Source organism: Carcharhinus amblyrhynchos, chromosome 21, assembly GCF_965287045.1.
Source record: "Carcharhinus amblyrhynchos chromosome 21, sCarAmb.v2.hapA, whole genome shotgun sequence".
Taxonomy (NCBI): domain Eukaryota; kingdom Metazoa; phylum Chordata; class Chondrichthyes; order Carcharhiniformes; family Carcharhinidae; genus Carcharhinus; species Carcharhinus amblyrhynchos.
In genome coordinates, this window is record NC_137344.1 from 39,837,683 (window position 1) to 39,860,106 (window position 22,424).

The 22,424-nt window shown below is 43.7% G+C and overlaps 1 protein-coding gene across 1 annotated transcript in view; it reads right to left on the reverse strand.

The window, feature by feature from the left end:
* The window catches only part of dnah9 (dynein, axonemal, heavy chain 9), a 521,732-nt gene that overhangs the window by 388,525 nt on the left and 110,783 nt on the right, over positions 1 to 22,424 (reverse strand). The window contains exons 26-28 of the mRNA XM_080209043.1: positions 20,171 to 20,331; positions 14,247 to 14,403; positions 7,865 to 7,969 (exon numbers count right to left, since the gene is read on the reverse strand). Of these exons, the coding sequence (XP_080065169.1) occupies positions 7,865 to 7,969; positions 14,247 to 14,403; positions 20,171 to 20,331 (423 nt within the window). The remainder of the gene's footprint in view (positions 1 to 7,864; positions 7,970 to 14,246; positions 14,404 to 20,170; positions 20,332 to 22,424) is intronic.

Here is a 22,424-nt window from a genome sequence, read left to right on the forward strand (position 1 = left end):
GGGGGCTGTCATTGCTTACTTCCAGTTATGCTGTGACCTCTTTGGAATTCTGGTTTGTTGCCATCTCTGCCCAATCTCAAACAACAACTGAGCTTTTCTCTTGCCTCAGTCTCTCTCCATTCATTGCCGTTATAAACCATGAGTTTCACTCAATTAATTTCCTGTTACTTTGCGCAACAAGAAATCACAAGACGCTAGGAGCAGAGGAATCAAATGCTCAAGGCAATGCTCGCTATTGTACCAGGTACGCTGCCAAAAGGGGGAGATACAGCTTATAGTTAACTTGACCTCACAATTTTCTTTGCTTCAGTACAACTCATTGTTATCTACAGCTTGGTAAATTTAGGGCGATCAATGTTTTCCATCAACTCGATGGGTCCCCAGGCTCCTGTTCGCTCTCCCATTCCGATTTACCTCAATTTCTTTCCCAATCTTCAACCTTGATGGTTAAGATGATAACATCAGCGAGGAAATGAGATTGAATTGAATTGGAACAATAGTAAGCAAAAAAAAAATCTGAACAAAAGCAAAACAGGGCACAATTCTTCATCACTTTTCATTTTTGCCTTTTTCCCCATTTGTAGTTATCAACAAAACTATCATTCCAGGATAACTGAAAACACTTGGAAGCGCATAGCAATATTTACAATATACAGTCGAAGCATAATGAAGTAGCTCTTAATAAAATGAGAGCAGCTGCCACATCTCGGTGTGGTTCGGGGACAAGAAGGACACATTCATCACCTTATCACTCGAGATGAAACTCTGATTCTTAACTTCCGTTGTGTAAAGTATAAGACTGAATTTTCTTTCATTTTCTTGATATTTGGCTACCGTCACTATTTTTTTTAAAAAAATCCTTCATAGGAAAGGAACGAGTCAAGTTCTTTCGAATGAACCTGAGGTTGATTGTACACCCAAACTTGGAAGTATTTGGAGGCAGGCTGAAACTTAAAGGGTGCTATCTGACCAGCTCACCCCACTGGTCCATCAGCGTGGCAAGCTGGGAAGAAAGCATGGGAAGCCGAAAATCCTTCCTAAAAGATTGAAGTAGCAGACGTACTGGTCACAATATTTCAATTCTTACTGGAAACAAGAATATATATAAAAAAGGGGAACAAAAAAAGGGGTGGCACAGTAGTTAGCACTGCTGCCTCACAGTTCCAAGGGCCCAGGTTCAATTCCCAGTTTGGGTTACTGTCTGTGGGTTTCCTCCGGGTGTTCTGGTTTTCTCCCACAGTCCAAAAGATGTGCTGGTTAGGTGCATCGCCATGCTAAATTGCCTCTTAATATCCTGGGCTGTGTAGTTGAGAGGGATTAGCGATGTAAATATGAGAGGTAATGGGGATGGGGTCTGGGTGGGATTGTTGTCACTGCAGACTCGATGGGCCAAATGGCCTCCTCCTGCACTGGAGGGTTTCTATAATAATGATGATGTGGAGATGCCAGCGTTGGATTGGGGTAAGCACAGTAAGAAGTCTCAACACCAGGTTAAAGTACAACAAGTTTATCTGGCAGCACAAGTTTTTGGGGCACTGCCTCTTCATCAGGTGAGTGGGAGTTGTGTTAACAAACAGGGCATATATAGTCACAAACTCAGTTTACAAGATAATGGTTGGAATGCGAGTCTTTACAGGTAATTAAGTCTTAAAGGTACAAACAATGTGAGTAGAGAGAGGGTTAAGCACAGGTTAAAGAGGTGTACATTGTCTCCAGACAGGATAGTTAGTGAGATTTTGCAAGCCCAGGCAAGTCGTGGGGGTTACAGATGGTGTGACATGAACCCAAGATCCTGGTTGAAGCCATCCTCATGTGTGTGGAACTTGGCTATCAGTTTCTGCTCAGCAATTCTACATTTTCCTGTGTCGTGAAGGCTGCCTTGGAGAACGCTTACCCAAAGATCAGAAGCTGAATGCCCATGACTGCTGAAGTGTTCCCCAACTAGAAGGGAACACTCCTGCCTGGTGATTGTTGAGCAGTGTTCATTCATCCGGTGTTGTAGTGTCTGCATGGTCTCTCATTGTAACATGCTTCAGGCCATCCTTTCCTGCAGCGTATTAGGTAGACAATGTTGGCCAAGTTGCAGGACTATGTACTGTGTACCTGTGGATGGCGTTCTCATGTGAGATGATAGCATCTGAGTCGATGATCCGGCACGTCTTGCAGAGGTTGCTGTGGCAGGGTTGTGTGGTGTCCTGAAGGCTGGGTAGTTTGCTGCAGACAATGGTCTGTTTGAGGTTGTGTGCTAAGAAGTGGGGGTGTGGGGATGGCCTTGGTAAGATGTTCGTCTTCATCAATGACATATTGAAGGCTCTGGAGAAGATGTCATAGCTTCTCTGCTCTGGGTAAGTACTGGAAGATGAAGAGTACTCTGTCTGCCGTGTTCCACGTTTGTCTTCCGAGGAGGTCAGTGTGATTTTTCACTGTGGTGCATCGGAACTGTCAATTGATGAGTCGAGCACCATATCCTGTTCTTATGAGGGCATCTTTCAGATATTGTGATCCTCCTGATCTGAATTGACCCTGAGTGTATGGAGGACTTGTCCATAGGAGATGGCTTCTTTAACGTGTTTAGGGTGGAAGCTGGAGAAGTGGAGCATCATGAGGTTATCCATGACGCTACAACAACAGATGAATGAACACCACTCGATAATCACCAGGCAGGAGTGTTCCCTTCCAATCGGGGGAACACTTCAGCAGTCACGTGCATTCAGCCTCCGATCTTTGGGTAAGCGTTCTCCAAGGTGGCCTTCACGACACACGACAATGCAGAATCGCTGAGCAGAGACTGATAGCCAAGTTCCGCACACGCGGACAGCCTCAACCAGGATCTTGGGTTCATGTCACACTATCTGTAACCCCCACGACTTGCCTGGGCTTGCAAAATCTCACTAACTGTCCTGTCTGGAGACAACGTACACCTCTTTAACCTGTGCTCAACACTCTCTCCACTCACACTGTCTGTGCCTTTAAGACTTGATTGCCTGTAAAGGCTCGCATTCCAACCATTATCTTGTAAATTGAATTTGTGTCTGTATATATGCCCTGTTGGTGAACACATCTCCCACTCACCTAATGAAGCAGTAGTGCTCCAAAAGCTTATGCTGCCAAATAAACCTGTTGGACTTAAACCTGGTGTTGTAAGACTTCTTACTGTTCTATGATAATGGTTTACTATTGTCTTAGAGAAAGGAAGGTTTACTATTGTCTTAGAGCTATTCCAGAAAGCAAACGGAGAATGTTATTGGAAATCATTATTAGAGAGGCAGACAAAACTTTCATTTGGAAACATGTGGACTATTCAAGGCAAGCTAGTATGGGATTATTGAAGGCAAATTGTGTCTGATCAACCTCATTGAGTTCTTTGACATGGTAAAGGAAAGGGTTTATTAAGAGAGTGCAGTAGATAGTAGTATAAAATGATCTTTTAGGGGAAGTTTGTTGAAAAGACAGAAACCCATGGAATTAAGCAACAAGTGGTGATACATGGATGTTTGTAGTTTACACTGGAGTCGCCAAGGATCATTTCTGGGTCCATGATTATATTCAATATTTATAACCTACATCGACTCAGGTTAGAGAACAGCATTTACAGGTGAAGTGAAACTTGGCAAAGTAGCCAATAGTGATGAGGATAGTTAGCGATTTCAGGATTAATTAGACACAATGTCAAAATGGACATAAGCCCCCTGTAGCAGTACAGTGGTTAGAACTGCTGTTTCACAGCACCAGGGACCAGGTTTGATTCCTGGCTTGGGTCACTGTCTATATAACACCTTGGTTAGGCTGCATTTGAAGTACTGTGTGCAGTTCTGGTCACCACGCTACCAGAAGGACATGGAAGTTTTGGAGAGAGTCAACAACCTCGAGACCAGGCAACATCCTGGTGAACCTTTTTTGCACTATGAGGAGAGGTTGAATAAACTAGGATTGTTTACACTGGAGAAACAGAGGCTGAAGGGAGACCTGATAGAGGTCAACAAAATTATGGGAGGCATAGACAGGGTGCATAGTCTTTTCTCCCCCGGAGTGGAAGTGTCAATTACTCAGGTGCCTGGTGCTGTGAGGCAGCAATGCCATCGCTTCAATCTTCCAGCAGAGAGTCAGGCAGTTAGGGGGAATTAGAAACATGGTTTGTGCTGTAAGATTTGTATCCAGATTAAGCTATATGGGTACTACCTAATAACAAATCAATCCTGATTGGTGCACTCAACAGTTGAATATCATGAGGGTCAGGGTCAAATGGTACGTGGCCAGGGACACATGTAGGATGGCACCAACAAATTGAATCATAACATTTGAAATGCAATTGGGTTAATACTTGAAGGGGAAAGGATTGCAGGGCTTTGCACAAAGTGCGGGAAAGTGTGACAAATTGGATAGTTCTTTCACAGAGTGGCATAGTCACAATGGGCTGAGTAGCCTCCTTTTGTGCAGTATCGTTCTATGATTCCATGGAACAAAGAGCTCTACTCACCTGCACATCTACCACTGAGAGATCTCAACACAGGCACCCGGGTTCAATTCTGTCCTTGGGTGACTGTGTGAAGTTTGCACATCCTCCCCACGTCTTCATGGGTTTTGTTCGTGTGTTCCGTTTACCTCCCACACTCCAAAGATGTGCAGGTTAGGTGGACTGGCCATGCTAAATTGCCCTTTAGCATTCCAAGATGTGTAGGTTAAGGGGATTAGCAGGATAAACGTGTGTGGTTATAGGGATAGGGCAGGAGGGTGTGCCTGGATAAGATAATCTGTCAGAGAGACGGTGCAAACTCGATGGGCTGAATGTCCTCCTTCTGCATTGTAGGGATTCTATGACTGATGTGCTGATGGGGGTTTAGATGATGTTCAGTCCACATACTGGTATGGAGGCGGCACAAAACCTGCCTGACACCTTACCTCTATCAATTTGAAGATGGTTGGGGCTCTTACTGTAGGCAAGTATCAACCACAAGTAATATTGGTGCTCTGATGTGATATTCTGCACCGAATCTCTGAAAAAGCCTCTTACCCAGGCCCATTCCCTGCCCTATCCCCATAACCCTGCCCACTTACCATGGTCGATCCATCTAACTTCTACATCATTGGAGTGTGGGAGGAAACTGGAGCACCCGGAGGAAACCCACACAGGCATGGGGAGAATGTGCAAACCCCACACAGTCACCCAAGGCCAAAATTGAACTCAGGTCACTGGCACTGAGAGGCAGCAGTGCCAACCACTATGCCATTCAAACTAACTGGTATTATCGCTCCACTATTAATCCAGAAACTCAGTTAATGTTCGGGGGGGGGGGGCTGGGTTCAAATCTTGCCATGGCATAATGGTGGGATTTGAATTCAATAAAAAATATCTGGAATTAAGAATCTATTGATAACCATGAAACCACTGCTGATTGTCGGAAAAACCCATCTGGTTCATTAATGCCCTTTTAGGAAGGAAATCTGCCGTCTTTATCTGGTCTGGCCTACATGTGACTCTAGAGGCACAGCAATTGCCCTCAGGTAACTAGGGATGGACAATAAATGCTGGTTAGCCAACAACGCTCATGTCCCACAAATGAATTTTAAAAATGTTAAAAAGGGGTGAAAGGAATACCATTTGAATGGCCGTGTGCACGTGGGCTGGTTTACTCTGGCTAGTGTCCCTTTTCATCTTGTTAAAGCCAAGGAACAATTTCTCAACCGTTGGCATTGTTAAGACATTGAAGACAGGGCCTCAATTGGATCTTAGGTCTCAGCAGCAAAGCTGCCACAAGTCAAGATTTAAGAAGTCACTGTGCTATGTTGTACCCCAAGTATCGATCTCACCCATTCCACTGCTCCATTTCTCCTTCTGTGGGGCCATGAAACTATTCCAGTTTGGGGAACTATTACTGGATGTTCAAACTGTTGGTAGACTTCTCAACAGAATTTCGTACAGACTAACAGTGGGGACTGAAAGGTCCTAAAGGTCAGTTTGGTCATTAAAGTATGTAATTAAATTGTTAATAGTTTGAAGTCTGGGTTATCATGTCTGAAAATATCACCCAAAAGGGCACGACGTACAAAATAAGGTTCGAATCTATTTTCTGCACAAACATTCCTGCAGCTTCTAAAAGTCAAGATGGATGAGTCATAACTTTTGAAACAATCAATATCTCATTTGTTACTATTTGGAGTTGGTAAAACAGCAGACAGCAGGAGATTTTCTGAAGGAGGTTGAATCAGAAAGAATAACATCAGTAACAGTACCATCACTGATTTTCTAGGTCTCACACTTGTTGACGATTAGCAACCGGTAACTGGAGATCCGTCACCCTTCAAGTCTGAGCTTGCTTTATTGGAAGCCAGCAGTGTAACTATGGCAATGTTCACCCAACACAAGTTGTTCACATTGCCTTAGTCTATTTGTGCTTCCTTCTCCAGGGCACAGTGCTTAGCACTGCTGCCTCTCAGCACCAGGAACCCGGGCTCGATTCCAGCCTTCGGTCACTGCCTGTGAGGAGTCTGCACATTCTCCCTGTGTCCACGTGGGTTTCCCCTGGGTGCTCCGGTTTTCTCCCACAGTCCAAAGATGTGCGGGTTAGGTCGATTGGCCATGCTAAATTGCTCCTTAGTGCCAGCGGGACTAGCTGGTGTCGACTCGGTGAACCGAGTGGCCTCCTTCTGCACTGTATGATTGTAAAACTTCTAAAACTGAATGGCCTCGGTACTGGAAATGACAGCAGCAAACTCAGCCCCGTCAATCCTGACCAGTTCTCCTTACTAACACGTGGGACTTGTGCCAAAATTGGGAGAGGCATCTCACAAACAGCCTGACAGTAATGCTCAAGGAATTATAAATTCCAGACACCACTATCACCATCTCTTGTGTGTGTCCTGTCCCACCAGCAGGACAGAACCAATGGAAATGGTGGCACAGTGACATTCAGTCAGGAATCGAACCCTGTGCTTAGTGCTGTGAAACAGCAGTGCAGGCCACTGTGCTACCATGCCACCTTTGCAATCTTTCAGAACAGGGAGAACTTTAAACTCAAGGCCTGTGCACCAAAAAAAATTGTTTATGACCCTTCAGATATACAAATAATTTGTCTGGATTTGGCTCAAACAAAAGAAAGAGTAGGCATCTCTAATGAATGCAAATTGGTAATGGTGCACTAGACTACATTACGTAAAGCAGAATACATCCATCCGTTACACCTTGAAGGCTCCTTCAGGCAAGAGAGTGAGAATTAATGGAATACAGCGTTCTATTTCTCCCTTGAACAAAATGACAAAAAAAAACTGACTTTCACAAGAGTTAGCTTGGCATTTCGTTATTCTGAATGTGTCAGGTTGCAAAAATATACTCATGAGGCACTATAAAATATTAACTTAAGATAGAGAAAATCTGCTCAGTGCAAACTGGATGGGTTGACATTGTGCTTTAACTCAATCTTACAGCACAGGTCACTATTATTCTATTGCTGCTGGCTGCTAACTCCCAGAGAATATCGAGTCATATGTACATATTCAGCACAGAGTTGGAGTTAGAGGGAGTTAGAAACATGGTTGGTGCTGTAATATTTGTTTCCAGATTAAACTGTATGGGTACCACCTACAAGCAAATCAACTGTGACTGACGTACTTCACTGATGAATATCATGAGAATCAAATGGGAGTGTGGGCCAGGGATACATGCAGTGTGGTACCAACAGATTGAATCATAACATTTGAAAAGCAATTAGATTAATACCTGAAGGAGTGAGGATTGCAGGGCTTTGGACAAAGGGCAGGAAAGTGTGAGAAATTGGACTGTTCTTTCAAAGAGCTAGTATAGTCACAATGGAACGAGTAGCCTCCTTCTGTGCCATATCATTCTACGAGACAAAAAGCCTCAACTCACCTGCACAGCTACCACGGACAGCACCTCAACACAAATCCTGTTGAACTCATCGAAACAGCCCCAGGCACCAGTCTGCGCCAGTCCCTTGTAGATATTGCCACAGGACTGTCAGAAAATAAAAACCCAAAAGAATCAATATTGTGAGGTGAAACCTTTTGGCAGTAATAACGAAGAAAGGCATCATAAACTAAATTGTACAATTTTAAAGAGGGTGCAGGAACAGAGAGATAGAGATAATACCAACAAATCTTTAAAGGTGGCTGCACCAGTTGAGAAGATTATTCAGAATTCAAATGGGATCCATATGAATTAGGAGCCAGCGTAGGCCATTCAGCCCATCGAACCTGCTCTGCCATTCACTAAGTTCATGGCTGATCCAATCATGGCCTCAATGGCACTTTCCTGCATACCAACTGCAGGAAATGCCAAAATATGAATACAATCCCTGACTTTATTTTATTAGTGTCAGAAGCAGGTTTACATTAACACTGCAATTAAGTTACTGTGAAAATCCCCCAGTCGCCACACTTTGGGTATACCGAGGGAGAATTTAGCATGGCCTAACCAGCACGTCTTTCAGACTGTGGGAGGAAACTGGAGCGCTTGGAGGAAAGCCACACAAACACAGGAGAAGGTGCAGACTCTGCACTGACAGCAATCCAAGCCTGGAATCGAGCCCGGGTCCCTGGTGCTGTGAGGCAGCAGTGCTAACCACTCTGCCGCCCATAGAGGCAAAGAGTACCAAAGCAAGGAGGTTTTGCTCAACCTTTTCTAACCACTGGTTAGGCCTCAGCTGTGGAAATGCATCCAATCCCGGGCCTCACACTTCAAAAGAGGATCAGAGAGAGGGTGCAAATGGGATTTGCTTGAATGGTGTCAGAGGTAAGGGATTTCAATTATGTGGCGAGACCAGAGAAATTTGACTGTAGTCCTTAGAGCAGAGAAGGTTACAAAGATATTTGATAAAGTTGTTCAAAATTGCGAATGATTTTGCGAGAGGAAAATCAGGATCAGCTGCATAAAACAGCAAAAGTGTCAATAACCAGAGAACATCAATTTAAAAGGTGGTTGGAAAGGGAACCAGAGACGACATGAGGAAACTTTTTTAGGCAACGATTTGCTGCAATCTAGAATGTACTGCTTCAAGAATTAATGGAAAGATATTAAAATTGTAACTTGCAGAAGGTTAAGTAGTTGGAAGGGGGGAGAAAAGTGTTTAGGGCGATAGGGAGAGCAGCAGCAGAGGGGACAAATTGGAAAGCTTTGAGAGCCAGCATCGGCATGACGGTAGAATGGCCTCCTTCTGTATTGCATCACTATTATTCCACGCTAAGAAAAGTGTAATTGGGATTGTGAAGTTTTAAAATCTATTTCACTGTTTCAGTAAATAACCTAGGCCTGTACATTAGTGCAACATTGAACAATTGCTGCATTGTCAAAGGTGCCACCTTTTAATGAGATATTAAAGTAAGACCCAGACTTGTGTAAGTGCAGGGAGTTTTCTTGGTAAACAAGCCAACATTAATTCCTCACTAAATAGCACAATAGCAGATTACCTGGATGTTTAACACATTGCTTTGACATGTCACAAGGATGAAAGTCACCATATCTGTGCAATTTTAATTAATCTCTTTTTTCCCTAGAATGCTTTATTTGCTGTTTTATTGCATGCATCAATCCTACATGGAGAGTATTGGGCAGTGGGATAAGTTCACTGGACCCTGGATTCAAAAGGATTGCCCCACGGACACTTGACAGTCCAAAAATAATATTCATTGAGATTGAAAGAGTTATTTTAACCCAACGCATTACCTTGTGCCCTATCTTCTCACTCCTCGTTCCAACACACCCACACAGGAGCACATGCGCACACACACACACACACCCCCCCCGAGATAACCACAATTACAATGTCAGTCATGGCTCTGTTGGTAGTGTTGGATGGGATTTTCCCATTCTTCCCACCAGTGGGATCTTCCAGTCTCGACGAAAACACACCCCACCGTGGGTTTCCCAGCAGCATGCGGTGGACTCAACTGGAAATCCCATTGACAGCAGTGGGGCCAGAAGTTCCTGCCACTGGTCAACAGGTTGCATCACACCAACTAAAAACATGCCTTTGATATGGTTTCTACCCCCACTCTATCCCTCAATATTGGCTGATGCCTCAGTGCAGTACTGAGCGAGTACCATGCAGTCAACAAGTGTCATTTTTCAGATGTGACATTAAACCAAGGCCTCCCCTCTGCTCCAGTAAATGCGACCGAAAAGCACTATTCAAAGAGCAGGAGGGTTCTCCTGGTGTTCCAGCTAATATTCATCCTTCAATCAAAACACATTGACTGGTCATTATCACTTTGCGGTTTGTGGGACCATGCTGGGCGTAAAAGTGGCTGTTGTATTTCTCATATTACAACAGTGGCAGCACTTCCAAAGTACTTCATTTGCTGAAAAGCACTTTGGGAAGCATTGAGGTCAGGAAAGGAGCTAGTTAAATGCAAATTCTTGGGGCGTGATCTTACCAGCCATTCACGTCACATTCCAGCTGCAGTGAAGTCAGAGAATTTGGCGGCTAGCCAAATCTCCGTTCGCTTTGGTGGGATGGGGAAGTCCTGCCGGCATGAATGGTGGTAAGATTCCAACCCTGGTGTCACAGTTATTGTTACACTGCAACATCGGCTAGACATGATCTGATTATAATTTCATAATAAGATGAAAACATAACAGCTGGTGCAAAGATGAATTAGAAAGTCTTTGGTTAAATTTCATCTAATCTACCAATAAGAAATGTTCACAATCTCCTGAAGCTGCAACTTGAACGATACAAGTAGTTTAACCAGGATAATGATTTGGGGCCAGGATTTCCCTTTGGTTACTGGCAAATCTTCCAGTCCCACGCAGGTACAGAGCCATTTGTGTTGCTCACAGGCCACACCACAGGGAACCTGCCAAACAATTGCGACCCACCACTGATACTGGGAAACAGTCCATGGCAGGAAGCTGAATATTTCTTGCTCCTGAGTTTAGCTTAGGATAAGAAACAAGATACTTTAAAAAGAATACTGTTAGCTCAGGGGACATTTTCATAGAGCACAGACTTTTGAGGACACTCCAAAAATGCTTCTGCTTCACTCTTACATTAAATATGTTATAGAAATGAAAGTTTTTTTTTAAATTTGTAAATATGGTTTAAAGAACATGCATTTGGAGCACAGTGACAATAGGTGGCGGCACAGTGGTTAGCATTGCTGCCTCACAGCACTAGGGACTGGGGTTCAATTCCTGGCTTGAGTCACTATCTGTGTGGAGTCTGCACATTGTCCCCATCTCTACATGGGTTTCTTCCGGGCGCTCCAGTTTCCTCCCACAATCCGAAAGATGTGGTTAGATGCATTGGCACCTGTTCGGGTGCACTGAGGGGGAATTTAGTATGGCCAAAGTGTGGCGACTAGGGGATTTTCACAGTAACTTCATTGCAGTGTTAATGTAAGCCTTTCTGTGATACTAATAAACTTTTAATAAGACAGCACAACAAGATGACCATGCTGCTAACTGTACCTTCATCTCAGTGGAGAAACAAGTGGTTAGGAATATGCTGCGTGACAGTAACATGAACATTTCACATGTTCACATGAAATTGTGTCCCAAATTAACAAAGATATTAACCAGTGTAAAACAAATTGCAGAATGCCTGTTATAACACGCTTAAAAATATGTCACAGATCACTTGTCTCAAAACTGCTATTAAACAGCTTATTTTCTTACATTCTGGTGTATTTCAAGACTCGGATTACCATGGCAACACTGCTCCGCTAATTCCGATTTAACAAGTTCATGTTCACAGCAGTCTGCTCACCACATAATGCCTGACTCGACTGATAGATTGTGTCAAAAGATATCACAGGTATTATGACAAACGGCTACTGCGTTGTCAAAACATATCTGAAGCTTTAAGTATATGAAGTAGCCATATAATTATTTTGGACAGACGAGGAGAGACAGGAGCTGTATTGATAATCTGGGTGAAAGTCAGTACTTTAAGTTTCAGTGGATGAACACGGAATGTTTTTGCTTAACAACGAGTTGGATACTTGATTAGCACTTAGCTGTTTGATCCACCGAAGCTTTCAGGCTGTACGACTGACTCAGACTTACATTTTACAGACACTTCAAGCATTCCAGCATAAAGCACCTGTCTTTATTTCATCTGACGCAGGAATAATAGGATTCCAAACAACTTGATTTGAAGGAGTGTCTCCTCCCCACTGGATCGTTATCAAGGCAGATTACACCTTACGCATATGCGCCACAGCACAAACTCCAGAATAATCTCACACAGCTCATATTGGAAAAAGGTTTCAAATAATTGGTTTATAGGATTAAAGAATTTAGCAGTAATATAACCAATTTATTGGCTGAAACAGTTTGTGTTCAATGGTTTTAGATTTATTTGCAAAACTGCAAATCTAACTCAGTTTTCACCAAGAGCAACACATGTAAATATCCCTCTCCAGCAAGCATTCCGCAGCAGTGCAGCTGCCAGTCATTGCTATGGTCACTGCCACACAGTGATTTATTTAATCCCTAAATATGTTCCAAACAACTCTCCTCATGCCTTCCAGGTGTCAGGGATACATACATATCTAATCTCCAGCAGTCTCGCAGAGAAAAATAAAGGCAGTAGTTTAAAAGAGGCAGGTTTGCGACCTTGCTACCTAACACCTACAGAGAGTCAGGCAGAGGCTGAGTTAGTGTCCGGGTCATCGTTCATGACTGGGACAGAAGATGGTGATCGGTCCAGAGTGACATGGATTTTTCACACATTATTTCTGACTCACGATCACTGCTTTAAATTGAGTAACATTTGTCTCACATCCAAGAGCCAAATGACCCCTTTAACTGGTGAGTCAAACACATTGCTAGGTTATAAACTCACATGAAGGTGTGATTTATACCGAGAATGCGTGGCAGTTAATCACAATGATCCAGATTGTGAATGAGGCTTGGGGGAAAACAGCATAATTATAAAAACCCAGCGAGAAAATCATGAGTTAGGATAGCCATTCTAGAGTTTGACAGCAAATCCCCCATATTCACATTGATCAACTACAGCTGAAACCCTGCAGCAAGGTTCCAGTAAAGGCTGATCACAATCCCACCAGGAACTGGATCGCGAGGAAGATGGGAATAGAGCAATCATGGAAGAATGGAAACAGAAAATGCTGAAAAATCTCAGCAGATCTGGCAGCATCTCTGGGGAGAGAATAGAGTCCACGTTTCGAGTCTAGATTATCCTTTGTTAAGAGTCAAGAGAATCAGGAGAGATTTATACTTTGGGGTGGGAGGGGGACAAAGTGAATATAAATGAGAATACACACAAACATCCTCTTCCCTCCCCCCCACCCCCAACCCCAGCTGGTATGAGTTTTAAGGTTTAGGGGTAAATCTTTTCATCGAACCATAGAACCCTACAGTGCAGAAAGAGGCCCTTCAGCCCATCAAGTCTGCACGGAACACAATCCCAGCCAGGCCCTACCCCCATATCATACCCACTAATCCCTCTAACCTACACAGCCCTGGACACACACTGAGGGGCAATTTCTTAGCATGGCCAATCAACCTAACCTGCACATCTTTGGACTGTGGGAGGAAACTGGGGTACCCGGAGGAAACCCACGCAGACACAAGGAGAATGTGCAAACTCCACACAGACAGTGACCCGAGCCAGGAACTGAACACAGGTCCCTGGAGCAGTGAAGCAGCAGTGCTGACCACTGTGCTACCGTGCCACACCTCAGTTTTAGGACTGAGGTGAGGAGATATTCCTCAAGCAGAGGGCGGTGAGTATGTGGAATTCACTTCCACAGAAAGCAGTTGAGGCCAAAGCATTGCGTGATTTCAAGAAGGAATTAGATATAACTCTTGGGATTAAAGGAATCAAGGTATATAGAGAGCAAAAAGGAGGTGGGAGAAATCAGGATAATGAATTTGATGACCAACCATGGATACAATGGATGGCGGAGCAGCCTCAAAGAGCAGAATGGCCTACTCCTCCTTCTATTTTCCATATTTCTATGTGTGGGGCTTGGGCAGATCTGGAGAGCTGGTGTACCTACTCCTATTTCTTATGTTCTTATGTACTCAATAAAAGGAGAGTATGTTCCATCCTTTGCAGAATCACTCAAACCTTTCTCCTCAGTCTGATAAATTGACACTCACTGTGCAAATTTAACATGGAGCATGGTAGTAAAAAATGTCAGAATGATAAACTGAAGAGGATAGATCAATGAAAACAGCGAGAGAGAAACTTCCTAACCCTTGAATAACGGTTCTATAAAACATGAGAGAGATTTTCTGTGAAACTAAAGTGAGGATCCAATACCTTGTAATCCATCTGTTCAGAGCAGTTGAACACATAAACCATGATTCCCAGTGCTCGGCCCAAGTCCTTTGTGGTCTCGGTCTTTCCTGTTCCTGCAGGCCCAGCGGGGGCTCCACTCATCGTCAGGTGCAGAGACTGGGTCAAAGTGATGTAACATCTGAAGTCAGTCAAAGAAATAAAGAACACACACAAGCTGTGAGAAAGGGGGAAGGCCACAAGGGCAGCAAGGCCAAATCTTTCCAAAACTGCAAAGCAGACAGGTGGCATTCTGTGTCAACACTAAGATTTTCAGCAAGGTTCAAATGGCTCTTTGGTCATGCAGAACTTGAGCTTTGCCGAAAGAAAAGATTTTATCAAAGCTTCTCATTTTGCACTCATCAAAACAAATTGCAAGAATATCAATGTCAAGGAAAACAACAAATTTGAACTGTACGAAAAGAGCGCACATTGTTCAAGCAAGTGTGGCAAACTGGGAGGTTATCCACTTCAGCAGCAAAATTAAGAAGGCAGATGATGATTTGAGTGGGTGTAAATTGAGGGAGGTAGATACTCAGCGAGACCTTGGTGTCCTTGGGCATCAGTCACTGAAAGTAAGCGCGCAGGGAATAAAGAAGGCAAATGACATGTTCACAGCGAGAGGGTTTGAGAACAGGAATAGAAATGTTTTATTGTAATTGCATATGGCATTGGTGAGGCCGGAGTATTGTGTGAAGTTTTTGTGTCCTTATCTGAAGGAGATTGTCCTTGCTACAGAGGGAGGGCAGCGACGGTTTATCTGGCTGATTGCTGGGATGGCAGGTCTGTCACAGGGAAAGAAACTAAGTCAGTCAGGGTTATACGCATTGGAGTTTAGAAGAATGAGAGGGGAATCACATACAAGCATATAAAATTCATGCAGATTAGACAGGTAGATTCAGAAAGAATGCTCCTGATGGTTGGGGAGTCCAAAACTAGGGGTCATAGTTCGAGGATAAAGATTAAACCTTTTCAGATTGAGGATAAAAGAAATTTCTTCACCCAGATTACGGTGAATCTATGGATCATGATATCGAATTGGATGATCAGCTATGGTCAGGGCAGACTGGGAGGGCCAAATGGCCTACTCCTGCTTCCATTTACCTTGCATGTTAATGTAATTAATAGAGACGCACTCTTTTCTCAGCAATATTCAAAGTTTAAATGGGTAAAAGCAGATAAAAGACAAATTTAGAAATAATTTTATGCAAAAAATAGCATGGTAGTAGAGGTAAAAACCTTTAGATTCATTCAAGATACAGATGGATGGGAAATGGGACGCTACAAGGTTTTTAACATGGATGAGCTCAATTGGGACAAATGGCTTCACTCTTCCCTTTTTATCTTGTGATAAAGAGCAAGGGGGAAGACGAGACAAAAAGTCAACTTTTAAATCCTTCAATATGTAACTCTGATATAGGCAAACTGCTAAAATCCCGACAGAACCAAATCTTCTGATAATTTCCTTCTGATGTAACCACCCAGCATTCAGCTGTTCCTCCACCAGGTACGGTACAACAATAGTGACTATTCTCACTACGTATTCCCAGCAAGTATCTGGTTGAGTTTCTGATGTGTTGCTTTCAGATCTGACCACTGTACAATGAAAAATCAATTGAAAAAAATGCACACTTGACCTGGGTGATGGGTATCATTACCTTTCTGTTGAAAAATGTCATTGTCTCAAGCTGCGTACCAGCAATGTCAATATTGCTGCATTAAGTCACTATGGTATGTTTCTGCTCCTGATCTGTTTCTCACCAGAATTAGGTGACCAATTAAAACATAGTTGCAATAGGCTCCCCAAACTCCTGGGTAATTCAACAAAGACTCAAGGTTTAAACATATTTCTTTTGTTTGCAGAGAATGGGTCCCAGCAAATGAATATATATCACATGTAGCATCCTTTTCCCTTGCAGTACAAATTGTTGAAATCATCTGAAATTTGGTATTCTTGCGTTTGTCCTAATCAGGATAAGATGAAAGGCTTCGGAAACATGTCTCTCTTTTCAGCAATATTTAAAGGCAATAGAGAATCATAGAATCCCAACAGTGACACAAGAAGGCCATTCAGCCCTTCCAGTCTGCACCAACTCTCCAAAAGAGCATCTTACTGAAGCACTCTACTCCACCCATTCACCATGACTAATCACAGAATCCCTGCAGTGCCCAAAGAGGCCATTTGGCCCATTGAGACTTCACTGGCTCAGGTTCTGGGTAGGATACTATCTCTGTAACCCCACATACCTATCCCACTAATCTCCCTAACCGACACATCTTTGGACACTAAGCGGCAATTTAGCATGGCCAATCAATTTAACTGGGAGGAAGCCAAAGCACCTAGAGGAAACCCATGCAGACAAGGGGAGAATGCAACTCCACACAGCCAGTGACCCAAGGCTGGAATCGAATCCAGGTCCCTGGCGAAAGGAAGCAGCAGTGCTAATCACTGTGCCACTATGCCATCGCTGATCATTTTAAAGTGACCATTTCCTGGGATGTAGGTGGGAATTGACTAAGGGAAATCTCAGTGCTGTCCATGATGCCTCTCTCCTACACTATGTAGGTGTGCAGCTTACAACACTTGCTACTGAGATTCACGTTAAAAAGAGCTTTAACTTTGTAACTGAAAAGCTGGCATCAAGTCCACACTTGGACCTCAATACAAGTCACAATTGCACCAAGAAAGAGCGAGCCTAACAGTAGAGGGGTAAATAAAATGCCTGAAAAATTCAGGAGAAGCCATTCTCATCGTTGGCTAAACCAGTGATAAAACAGGAAACTCATGAAGTCATCAGATCCCTTCTTTGCAAAGGAGCAAATTCTTGCTTCATGTTTGGGTAAAAGATGCCAATAATTATCCTGGCCCAAGACAAGGAGTTGTACTTGCTTCCTGCCTGCATCTTCAGGAGTTTAGGCAGCTGGAGACTCCCTGTTAAATCAGCACCACATGGACCAGGTTCAAGGCCACCATTTCGCCAAGATAATGGTGAAAACTTGTGGCAAATCTTGCTGGTGCTGAATGTAGTCAGTTTGTCCCCCACTGTGTTGAACAAGGTTTAAATTTGCTTTTCAAACCAAGAGGATTGGAATTAAAAATGACGCTCATTATCCTGATATGCATAAAACCACAATTTTTATAAATGCACCATGCAAAGCACCCTTTCTGGTTGTATCACAGCTTGGTATGGCTTCTGCTCTGACCAAGACCACAAGAAACGACAAAGGGTCATGAATGTAACTCAGTTCATCATACAAACCAGCCACTGACTCTATCCATCACTTCCCACTACCTCGGAAAAGCAGACAGCATAAATCAAGGACCCTAGGCACTCCGGAGATACTCTTTTCTACCTTTCTCCATCGAGAAAGAGAGACAAAAAGTCTGAGATCATGTCCCAACCAACTCAAGCACAATTTGCCATCAGACTTTTGAATGGACTTATCTTACATTAAGTTGATCTTTCTGTTCACCCTAGCTATGACTGTAACACTACTTTCTGCACCCTCTCCTTTCCTTCTCCCTTATGCACTCTATGAACAGTCTGTTTTGTCTGTATAGTGTGCAAGAAACAATACTTATCACTGTATCCCAATACAGGTGACAATAATAAATCAAATTTGAATTCTACCCCCACCCCCGCAACCAAAACAAACTCTTGGGCACTTCCTCGTAATTTTATTCTTCGTTGTTGCTCAGATGCCACTGTCCAAGCATGGCGGCAAACTGGCACAGTGCCCACTGGGCAAGCCCATTAGCCAACAGCTAAACCAAGGGCAGCTGGTGGACAATCTGGTTCATGTTTAATAAGTCACACATGCTTTAAATTTTTTAAAAAGTTCAGGAGTTTCTGCAATCCACACTGATTTCCATTTTGGATAAGCTGCAGTTAATCACTGCTGAGAGAGACTGGGAACTGCCCTGGAAGGGGGAAAAAAAAATCAAAAAGATAAAACAAAAGCTTTCGCATGTGATACGCTTTGAGTCATGTAGTGCAACATTGCAAGGAAATAAATCATAACTCACAATAATTTAATTCCTTCACTTAAATGAGTTTCTTGGCACCCCTGGCGTCACTTTATTGAGTTACAGCTGGTCTAATCTTATTGAACTATATAGGTGATACTAACAAGTTGACATTAAATTAATGCATTGTCAGTATGATAAATAAGTGTGGGTATTAGGCAAGGAATCCAGGGCCAGCACACACGTGAAACACAAAGAAATCTAGTCAGCTTATCAGACGCACAAAGAGATGTTCCAAAAAATTATTACCTAATCCGCATAATTACCCATTGTAATCAATCTCTGCCCAGAAGTAAAACAATATAAAGGTTAGGCAGAGGGGCACTTAAATAGTTTTCCACTACAACATGAATGGGCAGCATGGTGGCACAACGGTTAGCATTGCTGCCTCACAGCACCAGGGACCCGGGCTCACACTGTGTGGAGTTTGCACATTCTCCCCGTGTCTGCATGGGTTTCCTCCGGGTGCTCCAGTTTCCTCCCACAGTCCAAAGATGTGCGGGTTAGGTTGATTGGCCGTGCTAAATTGACCCTAGTGTCAGGGGGGTTAGCAGGGTAAATATGTGGGGTCACAGGAATAGGGCCTGGGTGGAATTGTGATCGATGCAGACTCGATGGGCCAAATGGCCTCCTTCTGCACTGTAGGGATTCAATGATCCGTGGCAAACTGACAAGTGTGATATTGAACTAAACCTTGCGAGAGGTAACTCCACCCTGTGAGGTCAACTGAGGGATCTATAGAAAAATGTACCCTGACTAGGGTTCAAAGTTCCTTTCATGTGGAAGGTTTCGTGTCAAAACATTCCAAAATAATTGCTGACCAAATGCCATCAATTTCCTGTGCTCCAAAAATGATGGCTTTGAAAGAATCACAAGGAGCAATATGAGTTGGTTAGGCTCGAGGCTTTCTGAATCTCGGGCCTAAGGGCTCACTTAACTTGGACAGGTAAGCTGCAGACACCCTCTGCAGGTCCCCAGGCAGCTCACCAGCCAATCTTATTCAAAAGAACACTGCACCACAATGACATCAGCCCTGAGGTGAGTCCTGCAAGGGTTAAACAACAGAGGGGTGGGGGAAATGAGAGACAGGGTAGTGATGGAGTTGGGGAAAGCTAATGAGTTGAGGGATTCAATTAGGAGGGGAAGGTAATCAGCAGCGGGCCAACGTAGAGGGCTGAAAAGATCCTTGGGACTGTTGTGGTGCCAGGAAAAGCATCTAATCACCCCCACCCACCATCCCACCCCTCAAAGCTCCACATACAGTAAGGTTTTCCTTTCAATTTCCCTCCGTTGATGATTGGTTATTCTGAATGAAGTGGGCCGAGGACAGACTGCATTTTCAGCAATCCAATTTAAAGACAAGGACTGAAACTTATCAGAATCTACGTGCAGTTAAGTTTACTTCTTAGTGTCACAAGTAGGCTGACACTATCACTGCAATGAAGTTACTGTGAAAATCCCCTAGCCTCCACACTCCGACGCCTGTTCAGGTAAACTGAGGGAGAATGTAGCATGGCCAGTGTGCCTAACCAGTACGTCGTTTGAACTTTGGGAGGAAACCGGAGCACCTGGAAGAAACCCATGCAAACATGGGGAGAATGTGCAGACTCCGCAGTGACCCAAGCCAGGAATCAAACCCAGGTCCCTGGAGCCGTAAGACAGCATGCTAACCACTGTGCCAAGAGAGTCTAACACCAGCTTTAGGCTAGTACCCTGGTGACTTTTACCTCAGCTTTTATCTGAATGGCAGGCAGAGCACTTTCCAGCACAGAACATGTGCACAAGCAATACTAAGATCATTACATTTCTTGGCTTCAAAGTCTGTTCAGTACAGAGGGTGACAAAACCTGACACAAATATCTGGAAGCCTATATTAACGTACCTGTCTGTCAGCGGTGTAATTACTAATCGAGGGGTGTTGCCCAAATATTCGTAGGAATACAAAAACTGGGCATCACAAATGTTGGCAAAGCAGTGTTTTGTTTCATCATCCCAGCGATGCCGAAGCTGAGAGAGCCAGACAAATGCCTGAGAGTTTTCAACCTACACAGAAAAGAACAGAAACCATCAACCGACTGCACAGAGTGTTCACGGCACTCAAAGCAAAAAAAACGGACGGCATCTTTCTCCAGCCTTGTAAATGATAACGCACAGTAGAAAATGTGTGTGGCCAGAAGGGAAGGGGGCTGTGGCACTGTGACCAGTTCAGACCTGTCAAATCCAGGTCAACAGGGTGCAGTAAGTAATTCGGAAAACAAACAGTGCACTAGCCTTCTTTATAAAGGAATTAGAGTTGAAGAGTACACGATCTTACTGAATTCAGGTAGGGCCTTAGTGAGACCACACCTAGAGAATTTCTGGCTTGGGTCAGTGTCTGAATGAGAATGCACATTCTCCCTGTATCTGCATGGGTTTCCTCCCACAGTCTGAAAGACATGCTGGTTACGTGCATTCACCATGCTAAATTTTCCCTCAGTGTCCCTGAACAGATGCCAGAATGTGGCGACTGGGGGAGTTTCACGTTAACTTCATTGCAATGTTAATGTAAGCCTACTTGTGACACCTAGAGAGTTTTCACCTCCTTATCTAAGAAAGGATATATTGGCCTCAGATGGAGAACAATGAATGAATGTTCACTCGACTGATTTCAGGGATGGGTGATTGCCCTTTGAGGCAGGGCAGTACAAATTCAGTTTATGTTACTTATTAACGTCACAAGTAGACTGACATTAACATTGCAATGAACTAACCGTGAAACTCCCCCAGTCGCCACATTGTGGCATCTGTTCAGAGACATCAAGGGAAAATTTAGCATGGCTAATGCACATAACCAGCATGCCTTTCAGACTATGGGAGGGAACCCACGCAGGTACGAGGAGAATGCGCAGACTCACACGGACACTGACCCAAGCCGGGAATCAAACCCGGGATCCCTGGTTCTGCGAAGCAGCAGTGCTACCCACTGTGCCACCGTGCCAGCCCATTGGTCAGCAAACCGAGGCTCACTTCCAGGTTCTGATGTTTACTTGTGTAAATGTCACAGCTTTAACATTTTGGCCAATTGGATTCGAGTCTCTGTGAAGACATTAGTGCTTGGTGCCCTCTTAAGCATTGTGGTATCAGGTCAGGCAGGTGTAAAAAAGTGAATAAAATTATCATGCTGTTATTTTTGAACTTTTTTTTAGGATTCATAATAACAGAATGTGAAACAAGGAATTGAACTGAAACTGGTTTATTGAAGTTTCAAATAATGCCACAAACAGCAACATTCAGTAGTTCTTGCTATGAGAAGCCCCTTGCCAACTCATTACGGGTAACTTTGGCTTTGAACAACAGTATTAAAAGGGTAATGCTGGATAAGCCGACCACGACATGTTACTCCTGATGTTTACTGCTGTAGAAGCGATGGAAATGAAAATCAAAAAGTATTTGATCCAATATCGCTGTGGTTAAAATGACCCCTACTGAGCCAGCTCGAGCTCTTTCTGCCAAAACCAATAGATTGATATGTGAAGGTGCTACCTATCCTTCCTTCCCTTCCAGCTGTTCCAATGTTACATGGGGTCATGCAACAAGATTCATGGTATGTTACTGCAGTGTTAAGATACACAGTTGAAAGGCATTATTTAATTACATACTGAGAGGACTTATAAAGAGAGACTGCTGGGGCACCGGTTTTGTAGGTAGGAAGCAGACATCCGCAATGCTGCATTCTGTAAATAAACCTGTTACCAAGAAAAAGATTAGTGTCCAGATTAATACTTCACAAAGTAGCTTGAGATTAATATGCCATACAACTTGGGTTCATTACCATTTCAACCAATCATTATTCTTGAATTTGGTGGGAAATTTTACAACTGAATGCCCTTCCTGCCACTGGCCACGCCACTTAGAGGTTTACAGCTTGGAAACAGGCCCTTCGGCCCAACTTGTCCATGCCAGCCTTTAAAATCCCTAAGCTAGTCCCAATTGCCCGCATTTGGCCCATATCCCTCGATACCCATTCTACCCATGTGACTGTCTAAATGCTTTTTAAAAGACAAAACTGTACCCACCTCGACTACTACTTCTGGCAGCTTGTTCCAGACACTCACCACCCTCTGTATGAAAAAAATTGTCCCCTCTGGACACAGTCA